Genomic DNA, 13137 nt, shown 5'->3' with positions numbered 1-13137 from the left:
TCTTTCTCAGACCTAAATAAACGTGTTACATTTATTTTTTTGGGACAAGCACGACTCGCGCTAACTGTCACAACACGTACAGTAGGTAAAATATTTTTTAGAAGCCAAATGAAATCTCGGTAAATGACTGCAATGAAAACAATGAATATGTTCTATTTTCAGAAGGGCGTTTGCGACTGAAATCTGTCAATGGGACAGGTTTTCTTAGTGAACTGAATGACAGTCACAGTTCTGACAAACAAAATGACCGGTGAAAAACGCGCTGCAGTCACAGCCTCATGCTCACTCAGCTTACCCATGGTGCCGCTGAGGGAGAACACTGTGCCTGTGCAGAGAGATCGCTGCGTTTAAGTCCTTATAACGTGGTGACGGTTGTCTGCAGCTCTTGCTCCTGAAAATGAAGAAACTGCTCCGACCTTCAGCACCGCGGACAGCTCCAAGTCCAGACAACAGGCTGCCTGCCGGGGACAGCAGCTGCTGAAAACACCGTGAAGGTTACACCGGGGACTCAACCCACCACATCCGATCCAATAAAACCAACGCAGTCTCCCTTCCTCTTTTTCTCTCAACAAAGCATCTTCACAATCCAAAGACGCCAATTCGTTGAAAAGAAATGACGGGCTCCAATCTTCAATCGTTACGCGGGACCCATCAAACCGTGCAAAACGTCCCGCAGACTCAATGTCAGTAGGTCTACGGGGAGAAAACATGTGAGGCGAGCGTTAACGCGTCAAATCACGTTATGTTTCCCACCACCGCTGTAGGCCTATTAGTTCATCTGTAACAGAGAGTCAGAGCTCTGCCGGAGTTGATGAGAGCTCATTACATATGCGGCGCGTCCCAGCTCTGCTCCCACAGTCCAATAGTCAGACAGGGAAACGCGGTTACGCAGAAAACAGACTGGCACTGTTTCTTTTTTTTTTTTTTTTTCCTGCGGTAGCGTCAACAAGCACACTTTGTCATTTCCCGCTCAGTCTGTGCTGTGACCACATCTCGAGCTTCAATAAAACATAAGAGCACAGCTGTTGTTGTCATCACCATCATCATGCATTTCTCGTTATTTTGTGAGACAACTGCAGGACGATGGAGTCATGAGGCCACGGGTTTACACGAAATGTGAACGTGAACATGCCAGGAACTATATAGTCCATATGCTGCGTTCACGTGCTGTTAGAATAACGGTCTCTTTTTTACATCTTCACGTGTCTGAACCAAATAAAACGCCCTGACGTTGGCTGATTTTAGCTTTGAAATCCTAAACTCACATGCACTTGTAGCGATAGACCATATGAAATGGGTAATTTAATAGAACTGAGGGTGGGAATATTGTCAAGCTCCCAAGTAGGTTATTATTTATCCTGATCAGTAGTGGAGGAAGTATTCAGACAGATACTTGTGTAAAATTAGCAATAATGCAATATAAAAATACTCAATTATAAGTAAAAGTCCTGCATTGAAAATGTCACTTAATTAAAAGTAAGTGTTATTAAATGTACATAAAGTATTAAAGGTAAAAGTAGTAATGATGTAGAAAAATGGCCCCTGTGAGTGTTACAATATTAGCTTATTATTACTGATTCATTAATGTGTAAGTAGCATTTTACTGTTGTAGTTGGTCAAGGTGGATTTTATGTACTGTTGAGTATTTTAATGTATCAGTGCTTCATATTTTAATCACATTTCATCTTAATTTGCAAAGTAACTGGGAAATCTGACTGTCAAGTAAATTTAATGGTGTAAAAAGTACATTATGTCCCTCTGAACTGTAGTGGACTATAAAGTAGCATAAATTGGAAATACACAAGTAATCTATTGTACTGTCACTGACAGCTGGACAGCAGTAAGCTGTAAAAGTCCTTGTACATCCCATTTGTAAAATGCACAATTGTGCATCTTTCTACAAACATAAAAACCTTAACTACAGCTGAGGGAAATGAATACTTAGCCGTATGTTCTGAAGCTCTATAGCATAGATGCAAATGATTTGCCCCACAGCTTGCAACACTTTCAGGAGCTGAAAATTAATTTGTTCTGTGATATGCCATCACGTTTCAACACATTATAACACATGCTATGATATTCTTGGGATCTCTAACTTGGTGTTAACACTTTACCTATGTCACTAATGAAGATACTGTCACATTACATTCACTTCACAGCTCTGTAGAGGCTTCATACACATTAAACACACTGTAATAACTATTTTTATTCTCTAAAACCAATGATAACTGAAAATTTAGAATAAACTGCACAGTAGCTTACAGCATATTTGTTGGGAGCATATGGAATGAAAAGTGCCCATATGCTATCTTCTAATGATGCTAATGATTTCTATGGTACTGTTTGGGGACTCACAAATCTATTTAATTTACCACAACAACGCACAATTCACTAAAACGCTGTGTCGAATTGAAAGAGGACCCTTGAAAATACTTCCCCTTTTATTTTGCAGCAGAAGTGTTGAAGGGCCAAGAAACACATGTAACGTCTTCAAGAGTTGCTTTAATCACAAATGACTTCCTCCCCAGAGACTGTTGATTCCTCAGGCCCTTTTGAAGCCACATCAGAGGAAATGGTGGGGAGCTCCACCGCTACAAGCAGGGATTCTGAAGACTTCACAACGCTGACACACAGGTTATCTATATCAAAGGCGTTTTATATTTTTACCCCCAAAAAGTCACTCTGTGCTTTGTGCCTCAAGTGCGCTGCAGAGGTTAAGCTACGTGGCACAATCAATAAGCAGTGATTGTTATCAACACAGATGATTTATCAGTGTTTTTATATCTAGTATCAACTTGTTGTGATAAGGAAAAGTGAGTGATTGTGACTATATATCAAATGACTCATAGATTCAGCTAAACAAGGCTATCGAGGGGAGCTTACATTCCTTTACCAGCTGTTTAACTCTCAGTCCCTCTATATCGTATTCCAGTGTACCATAGCTCTCCTAGCTGCCACTGTTGCTGCCCCAGACATAGAGACTTGTAAATATTCAATGGCGTTTCACAGAACAAGATCTCTCTCGCCACTGCTGTCACCATCTGTGAGAGAGGGAAAGAGTAGACGGATGGAAAAAAAAAAAAGGCAGATTTCACCACCGCCACCTCTTTCACTGACACACAAGCTTTCAGGCAAGCTGGTTGGGCACAACAAAATGTGGCAGAGTAATCAAAGCTTCTGTCCATCTGTAACTACAAGCATGATCATGTAAACAATCAGCAATCAATATCACAACAGGCCATGTGGGCTTATGTGTGAATCACATGAGGGTTCGAATAATGTCTGTGCAGTCTCCTGTATTGTCTAATAATGTGATAGCATAGAAATAACATTCATAGCCCCAAACATCCTACTGGCTGGCTTCTGCAATTCTACCATCAATACGAGTTCAACTCAAATAAACCTTTCAGTTATACATTCATTTAAAATGACTATGAAAAGATAATTAATTGCAAAATGGCTGATTGTAAATTAAATGAGTCCAGCCGACAAAGTAACCTCTGCTGCCATCAGGTCAATCCTGTCCTACTCACAGTGTATTTCACTTGGTTAACTTGTACTCCAGCCTGGTGACGTCTCCCTCTCACACAACTGAAAGAGAATCTTTTCTTCTGGTGTCAAGCTAAAACCTAACCCCTGCCTTCACTGGCCCCTGCTGACCCTGTTGGCTCCTAACGGCCCCAATCAGCCCTGAGACACTGGAGTCTATTAGCAGATAAACAGAGAACAGACTGTGTATATGACAGGATGAGTAGTGAACTAACCCACCTCTTTTTACACCCTTATACCCTCGCCACCTCTTTTGCTCATTTCCATGCTGGCTCTCCGTTCCTCTGCCTGACCCTGTCATCTGAACTTCTGTATTCTGTCATAAACGCTTACTCTGCTCCCCTGTTGACAAGACAAGCCTATGTATAAGCAATTTCTTGGATTTTCGACTCATTCCGAAGTTATATCTGCAAAAATATTTGAAATGTCGCAGTACTGTCAAGCACAGAGATAGTGGAGTCATAAAGTGCTCCAAAGGAGCCACATATACTCCCTCTGGACTGGGATCAAATGTTTGCTCCTGCATCCTCTAAAGTTTGCAGCTATTCCTCATTACACACGACTACTGATTTATTATTCATTTTTGAGCAACATTACATTAACATCAGTGTCCACAGTCTGCAGGGAGAATTGACCTTGAGTGCCAGGAGGCCAGGCCACCATCAGGTAAATAGCGGGCATTGCCTCAGTGGCACATTAGTGCAGGCCAATGCCCCAGCTATCCATCGCCAGCCTGCTGCCACTGTTATTACTCAGCACCATCTGTACAACACGGTAACTGATCTCCCAGCTATTATCTACTGGGGAACAATAACACCCTGTACAACTGGGGTCTTGGCATTGGGGGGGAGCAGCAGGACAGAGGACTCTCCCCATGTTTTTGCTGCTCTGTTGTTTCAGTTGAACCTGCTGGTATGTACTTTCCTCCAGTGGGGTCTGTAGACTGTTTAGTTACTGTTTGACTCTCAACAGCTAAACACAAGCAGATTAGAACTAAGATAGTTATAGGAAATCTATGTAATACACAGACAACTACAATGATATGACTCCAGTGATGATATATTTGTTTAATTAGTTGCACAGATATAGATAAACCCCAGGTGGATTCAATACTGTGGTCATTTTAGCTTTTCCTCTCTGATGTATATCGATCTATGCTACATCACATGTAGGACTTCATGATAGTATTGGATTGGAATAGTTTTGATTGGGTGTATGATTTCATATTGATAAAATTTCTTTCAACCAACAGGATTTCCCTCATCTGCTTGTCGGGGTTATTATTATTACAAAGTAATATTGATCTACAATGGGAAAATAACTCAAATCAGCTCTATGGGTACCAATCAATCAATAATTTGTGCCATGTTCAATCTGAAGGTTGGCTTTCATGGTCCTCCAACTATTTCTATTATCAGCCTTTCTCTTTAGTTGTTCATATCTTTTTTCTCCGCTCCATCTCTTTATGTTATCAAGCCACATTAATGCGTTGTCTTCCCACTCCTCGTTTCCCTTCAATCATCCCTTCCAAAACCCTTGTCATCAGCCTCCCACTGGACCCTCTCAGAATGTGCCTTGCAAACTCTCAGACTCAGACTTTCTCTCTGCAATCTTCATAAAATACCTGTCTTCTCCTACCAGTTACAGAACCTTATCATTTGACATAAATCTTCTCCAGCTGACTCTGAGCATTCTGTTGTAGCACTATATTTCAAATGCATTTATCTTTCTGTTTTGCTTCCTCTGTCAATGTACATGTCTCTGATCCATATGTAAGAACAGAAAAGATATAGGCTTCAATGATCTTTTTGTTTACTGTGATGTTGATGTTGCTTCTCAGAAGTTCTTTATTCTCTAAGAAAGCCATTTTTGCTTGTCCGATTCTGCATTTAATTTCCTCCAGACATCTTCCATATTCGTAGATCCAACTTCCCAGGCACGGTATTTGTATTTGTGCACCTGCTCTAATTCCAAATCCTCCAGCTTAATTTTAATCTTCTCAATTTCACCTTTTCCCATAATCACTGATTTGGTCTTTTTGCTGTTCATGGGCACATTACCACCGAAATATTGGAAGCAAAGTCTGATTTGAAGGTCTGTTTTATCCCTGGTGTGCAGTGTTGTATTCAATGAGTCTCTTTCTAAGTTTTAATGCAATCCTGGCTATGTTTTGTCCTTTAACATACTTTGTTTTAAGAAATACCATATCAATACAACATTTCTTTATGCTGGTGAAAAGAGTGACCATTGTTTTTGAATGAGCTAATGCTTCTTCACTGTTTATTTCAGCATCACATGGTGGACTCACAGACAAGACTGATCAGTATTTCTCTTGTTTGTTTCATGTCATTGTTGGCTGCTGTATGTGTATATGTATATACATATCAGAGCATTTCATGAACAATGCTTGAATTCAGACACAGTCCCAAGAAACGCAGAAAAGGATTTGCTAACCACTTTGTCCTCCTGTTGCAATTCCATGAGAGCAGGAATGCATCAGAGAGAAAGAAAGAGGGAGACAGAGGGGGGAGGGGGGATAGGGAGAGAGAGATTGTGAGTGGCATTAGTAGGTCCTGGTAGTACTGTCACATACTCCAACAGCAAAGGATTGGATGGCATCGCATAAAAACACTCAAGCTCATGATCCAAATTTAAGCATTCTAATACTAAAAGCTCTAGCTTAGTCTGTTTGGAGGATTTTACAGAGGTTAGTTAGGTACTGGAGAACCACATACAAAAAGAAGCCATCAGGTTCCGTTGAGGGGAAAGAAAAGGAGGAACAGTTCCCTCCAGTGGTGAGATAGAACAACTGTAAGTTACAGTAAACATGAATAGTAAATCTACAGCTGTGAATCAACATATCAGATGTTAAGAGTGAACAGAATTAGAACCAAAGCATGCAGAGAGTCTCTGACTGGAGGAGACGTTGATAATCTGAAAAACATTAGTTGCATTTAGAGACACTGTGTTGGCTCAATTCCCAGATTATGATTTCACCGCAATGTTTCATAACCTTGGATTTCAAATAGTAGCGTAGGGAGAAATTTGCCTGAGGGTGGGACATCTGTATGTGTGTATTTGTGTCCTTATAAGTGGAGACTTCCGAGCATGCAAGGCAGCATTACCTTATTTGACCGCAGAGACACTCGTCCTCCGCACCGAGCACAGAATTTCGTTTGGCAATATGAACAGAGGTGGCCACAGCCATCGGCAAACTTGGTTTTGTGGCATATCCCGCAGGTTGGGGCTTCGCTCTTCTGGTCCTGAGCCTGCTTTGCCTCGTCCCCCATCTTCTTAACCTGGTCCTTATACGATTCAAACTGCTGGTGCAACTTCCTGTAAGCAAATGGGAGGACAGAGGTTAAGAAAATGGAGAGCAGGTTGGGCGACCAATAAAACAGAAGATTTGTGTTTGATTTATCAGAATAACACAAAGGATACAGTATGATACCTTTGACTTGTTTTAGTATAATCACAACACACAGACTCATATGTTCATTTGCTGTTTTTTTGTGTAATTATGTGTTTAACAAGTCTTAAAATAGAAGATACACAGGAGGTCTAGCTGGCAAACAAACACAAATATGCATGGTTGAGTTGACAAATGTACACCAGAATTGTCCTTCCCATTGCCACCAGTCTCACTGATTTATGTGTTCAGTCTTGTGAAAAAATCACACTTGCACAATAAGCTCCTACTCTCGACGGACTAACTGATATAACCTCAGACGTGTGCAGTGTGTGAGATTTTGAAAGGAAAAGCAGACACCATGACCTCAGAAGCTTCAAAGCTGAGCTCCTCCTTTGATACCGCACCTCTCCCAAAACAGGGGGGTAGGTATCAAATTTGCTTTTCAAGGTTAAGAACATCACTTAATTCCACTTTCTCAGGTTCCCGTGCGTTTAATGAATCATTTGCACCTGTGTTTCTAAATCAGGACAGTCGTAAGGCAAGACAGAGAACAACCTAGAGCCTTACTGTTAGACAAAGCAATACGTGAAATTAACGGAACACAAATATTATCATTTCTCTGGTGGTCACATACAGCAGACCCCACTGTCCTGTAAGCATTTGTTAGTGCTGTGTCCATTGTGTTACTGCTTCTGTCCTATAGATGGCCTCCTACTGATGCATTACACCTGATCTCATACAGTAGATCCTTAACTCCTAACAAGTCCTGAGAGGCTACTGAAAAAAACCTGCATGGACTCTTCGCATGCATTTTGTATGACACATGTCAATTGAGCGTCTCCTTGGAAACTAAACACTGGGCTGACTTCATAATATGGCGATTAGAATTGGTTTCGCCCCACATATCCCCTGCAACATTCATTAGCACTTGTGAATTATTGAGCAGCGCTATCCTTTTACCACATACAGCTCCGTGTTTGAGATAAACGCGCTTCCTTTACCCACAACCAGACCTTTAGAGCCCAAATGTAATGTCCGCACACCACCTGAAGACTATGTGTGTGTGTGTGTAGTTGCGTGTCTCCGTGCCATCTAAACATTAGACAGAGTGCCAGTGGCATGCCCCTCGTTGTACCCACCGAGGGATTAAAGGGCTAATTGTGTCACAGCCTTTGTGTGTTTACCAAGCAGAGATTAGTATGTAGCCTTGTTTAACAGATCCCACCAAATCTCATTTGCCGACAGAGGGTCTGATAACAGAGTGATGAAGACTGTGATACAAGAGGTAAAGCCACTGTCACCAAGGATCAAGGAAAAAAAAGACTACAAACAATCATGTTTTATTCTCACTTAATCTCCCTTTACACTCAAACGTTTACAGAGACATGCTTTCGATCCTTGGCCACTACATGGGCTAAAGGCCCCTGCTGTATTGACAGACAAAGTCACTGAGAAGAGCTATTAAAGATAACCAATGATTACCTCTCCCCTCCTCTGTATCAAGTCACTTCTTCCCTGAGCTCTCCTAACACTCACTCACCTCTGGGGGGGAGGGATGTAGAGCTTATAATAAAACGCTGAAAAATGGCAATTATCATAGGTGAAAGTTTTACAAGTTTAACCGCAGTATGTGTCAAATATTATGTTTTAAACTGCATGCTAAGACAAATATGAGGGAGCAAAAGGAACAGTCTAAGTAGAGAGTAAAATTACATAAAGCATGTGAGTTACCAAGAAAAGCGTGAAGAAGAAAACAAAGAAATGGATTAAGAGTGGAGTTAAGTGGCAGTGGGCAGCTGGTGCACAGAGCCCATTCCAGAGGGTTTACTTATTCGGTCAAACACGGTCAAATGTAGGTGACACTGCTGACGAGTAATCATACGCTGCTCATTGTCCCATCCCATGCTAGCGTATCGGAGCTCTCTTACCTCTGGGCCGCACCAGAGCAGCTACACACCGCCGGTAACATGAGCCTCTCTCTTGGACATATGACAGACTCAACATATCAACAGCGAGGCTGAACTACAAGCTCTCTACAAGTGTCTGGATTCTACTTCTGCCGCAAACTTTCTGAGCTGAATTTTACACCCCCTATTGCTTTCAATATATCATGTTGGCACTGAAAGCATAGATATAAGAATTTATTGCAGAAATGATATGTCTGTATTACTAGAATTTAGAAGTAGGGACAGTAGCAACAAGGAACGGTTGTAACACCATGAATTCCTCCAATCTGAAACAACTTAGAAGGCTGAAATTCATGTTGTCTTTCTGTTAGTAAGTCATATTGTAATTTACAAAATAATAGAAGTACCAGAAATCATTATAGACTCTAACTGTGGCTTCATGCTAACAATGCTATGTTGTTCTTAACTTAAAACTAAGTTACATCAATGGTTTTGTTTGCCACTTGGCTGTGAGTGAACTACGGATGTATTAAGGAGAACTCGGTGAACTCCACAACAAGCCCTGCCATAATATCACTTTACAAAGCTGTTAATGGCTAATGTGTCAGCAAACACTTGTCTAGCAGACACAGAGCAACATTAACGTTCATTTAGAATCAAGTTTCTGTCCAACTGACCAATGTTAAGTTTAGTTATCATTCCAAATGCCACTCTGGTTTCCACAAACTTCATAGCAAAATATCAACATTAGCATGCTAGCTGCTCTATCATGTGACTAGCTGCTGTTTGGTGCTAAGTATGTAGCATATAGCCGGTTTATGAGCGATTTCTTTGCTAAAAACAGCTTCCAGTTGCTGCTGGAAATGAAGTTGATGAGCACATTAACACTGAGCCATATAAAAGTACCTTTGCGGGCGGTAAAACCAACTACATAAAGCTAAAACAGGCTAAATGTTCTGTAGCGCTGCAGAATTGGGTGATAATTTTCAGTGGATTTGTCAGTGGGAGCAAATCTTTTTACATCACACATAGTCATATACAAATATTGATTAGTTTAGGACTTACTTGTTATTTTATATATTAAAACTGCTTCAAGCTGCCAAATTCCTTTTACTCCAGCATGTGTCCTCTAAGTGGCTAAAATTGACAATGGCTCCGTTCCATTTAAGTACCATACTACAGAGCTATCATGCACAATACCAGGGCCCTAGAACAAGCAAAACTAAATGGGATGCAGACATTAGGACTTTTTCATAGTTGGCATTATGACATTTCATAGCTGAAAAAGCTCAGGTGTAATTAATAACATTAACGATGGGTTGCATTCCACTGAGGTGGGCCTTGATCTTGGTCATGCTGGCTCACGTATGGCTTACTGTGACACTTTATAGAAACAGAGCCATCAGCAGTTTTATTAGTTACACCTGTGTTTCCTGCTATGACAAGTCAGTAGTTCTGAGACTGCCTGGGTTATTTTAGGCTTGAAATGTGTCAGTCTTTTTTCTTCTCTAACTCCCATTACACCAAATTAAAAACAACACTGGACTAACTCTTCAGACCAATCTATCGTACAGTATCTTTGTGCAACCTGACTCAGGTGACTTGGTTCCACAGTGCTAATGAACAAACTTACCTGTAAATCAGTCTCTGATTAGACAGAATTTAAAAATTGGATGTCGAGTGGGAATAAATATGTAGATAAATCTTGCTTAACCTCACTGAACCACATGACTGCAACCTGTGTGTGTGTGTGTGTGTGTGTGTGTGTGTGTGTGTGTGTGTGTGTGTGTGTGTGTGTGTTTAACTTTCCAGTTAGGTAGTTAAGTCTAGCTTATTTAGTCCTGTGACTTCATGGGGTTTGGCACTGGTAGCAGCTGTAAGACTGGTGGAGGACACAGGTTGTGGTAGCTCTATATTACTCTTTGTCCTTATTAAAATTAACCTGCACTAAACCTTTACAAGTACGTTGACTTGACATATAATTAACTGTATCAAAAGAGGCATTAATTCTATCCATGATCTGACCTTATTTAACATTAGCCAAGAAGCTATCATTGTGGCTGTTTTAATCACAGATTAGTGATAAGAGTATAGAAAGTGTTGCTCAACATGTATAACAACATGTAATGAACTCTATTTGTGTACTTGTATAGAATATATATCCCTGATGGCACATCACTCCTACACCACCTCCCTCTTACATGCTACAACAAACATACTGAAAAATTGTGTAACATATTCTAATGTCCGCTAAGGTCAAACATACTGTGCGTCCAGCTGCTGGGGTCACCACTGAATGTTTGTGCCTGCTGGGTGGAGATCAAAAGGGGTCTGATCTATTACTTACGCGTCTGGCTCTGGCTCCTTGTCATTTTGGGACTTTTGCTGGGGCTGAAGAACGTTATTTACCAGCTCAGTGATCCCACTAAAGGGAAACCACCTGTTCAAATAAGCAAAGTGTGACTGGAAACATCGCAATGAGTCATCATGGGAGAAAACAATCTGTCCTGAAAAGGGATTTTAAGAAGCAGGTCAGATTTCTACGAAGTGAACAATAGCAGGGACATTCACTACAACCAGAGCAGAGAGAGGAGAAGGCCAGGACACGGGCAGAGCGGCGATTAGTGGAACATTGACAACCAGACACAGTGTCAGAAATACAGAGAGAAAGATATAGGAATAGGAAAGATAGAGAGAAAATACAGACAGATTTAAAGTAGAGGGAGAAGCAGGAAAGCTCTACAGCCAATGGAAATGAGAGCTGCATCAAACACTCAGCTGAGGGTAAAAGGAGTGTCATTTATTCCAGCTTAGTGGTGCAGTAGGGGTCAGGTTGTCAGACTGGTTTGCCCTACAAGTAGTTTTGGTCAAAATGCAGCCACAGCACAGGTGCATCTAGGCCACACTTGTGGTTGAATTACGAGGCTGCACAAGCCAATCAGAGTGCAGATGACACACCGGATGAGAATGAGCAGCCAGTTAGTGTTAGACCAGGGACACGGGGGAAGGGTTTGGGACCTGGCTATAACAAAGCTGGTAGAAAGGAAAAGCCTTTGTCATTGATGTCATGGAAGTCGGCTGTTTAGTGTCCAGCACAGAAGTCGACAATCTGGAATGATGCTACTCATTCAGAGTTTAAAAGAAATAAAAACGCCACTGTGCGATCGTCGTGCCACCGCAGCGGCTTTCCATGACATTAGTGACATTTCTTTCATTTCTCTCCCAGACAAAAGAGGAGAAAGCCACATGAAGCACACAGCACCGACTGACAGGAAGAAGTGTCAAAGCCTAGAGCACTCTGGGTAATGCAGTTTACTTACTGTGCCGACTGAGGCTTTGGTTCTTCTTTGATCCTAAAACATAAAAAAATAAAAAAAAGTGTGCACAGCTCAGTGCATACAGAACACAAAGAGATGAGGAAAACAATCTAGAAGACACAAAGTACTGAGACAACTGATGCTACAAAAGATGCGCATGACATAAATAAAACTTCAACTATGATTTGAATAATATCTTGGATATTATAGAGGATGATTTGATGAGGATGATGACAGTGCAGCGTTGATAATGGTAATGAGATAAATGAAAATATTAAAAAAATAAACTTTCACAGTGACTTTAAAAATGACAAAAAGTTTGGACTTAAATGTAAAAATGACTGCTTCATGTGAGTAACACTCTCTGATATGTACGAGCATGGACAAACATTACTTTTAAAGTCACTTTGGATTTCTACAAAAGGAGTGAATCTAAAGCACAGAAGGCAGCTGCTGCCCCAGGTGACCGTCCACCTCGCACATGTAAGTTTTTATTCACCACTAGGAGTTTTTCTAAGAGAAATCCATAATTAATGGTGACCTCCACCATCAGTTCCCAGAAATACAGCCAAGCATCTGCACGAGTTCAGAGTAAGCAGGACAGTTGAGTGACATTTGAGCACTGCCTTGAGTTGCACACTGAGCTGCATTTGAAGGTGAGGATAAAAGTAGGAGCTCATTTGGTGAATAGTTCAACTAAGCCGAATCAGCAACACATGCTTGATTAAGTTCCATAATCACTGATAGCAAGGCCATTAGCACATCAGCTAAACTAGCTAAAGCCCATATATATGTCACTTAAAAGGTCAGTTCACCCAAAGTACAAAAAAACCACATGTTCTCATTTACCTCTAGTTTTACATAGCTATGTAGATGGTTTGGGTTTTATTTGTCTGGGCTTTGAGATATCGGTCTCAGATTTCTGCTGACGCCTCAATACAACAGCGGTGAA

General features: G+C 41.1%; 1 protein-coding gene across 1 annotated transcript in view; it reads right to left on the bottom strand.

The window, feature by feature from the left end:
* rims2a (regulating synaptic membrane exocytosis 2a) overlaps window positions 1-13137 on the bottom strand; it is a 150262-nt gene that overhangs the window by 114247 nt on the left and 22878 nt on the right. Inside the window, exons 3-5 of the mRNA XM_042423514.1 lie at window positions 12189-12221; window positions 11216-11308; window positions 6675-6885 (exon numbers count right to left, since the gene is read on the bottom strand). Of these exons, the coding sequence (XP_042279448.1) occupies window positions 6675-6885; window positions 11216-11308; window positions 12189-12221 (337 nt within the window). The remainder of the gene's footprint in view (window positions 1-6674; window positions 6886-11215; window positions 11309-12188; window positions 12222-13137) is intronic.

This window comes from Thunnus maccoyii, chromosome 10 (genome assembly GCF_910596095.1).
Source record: "Thunnus maccoyii chromosome 10, fThuMac1.1, whole genome shotgun sequence".
Classification (NCBI taxonomy): domain Eukaryota; kingdom Metazoa; phylum Chordata; class Actinopteri; order Scombriformes; family Scombridae; genus Thunnus; species Thunnus maccoyii.
The sequence above is the reverse complement of the archived record's forward strand: the minus strand, read 5'-3'. Positions and strand labels throughout refer to the sequence as shown.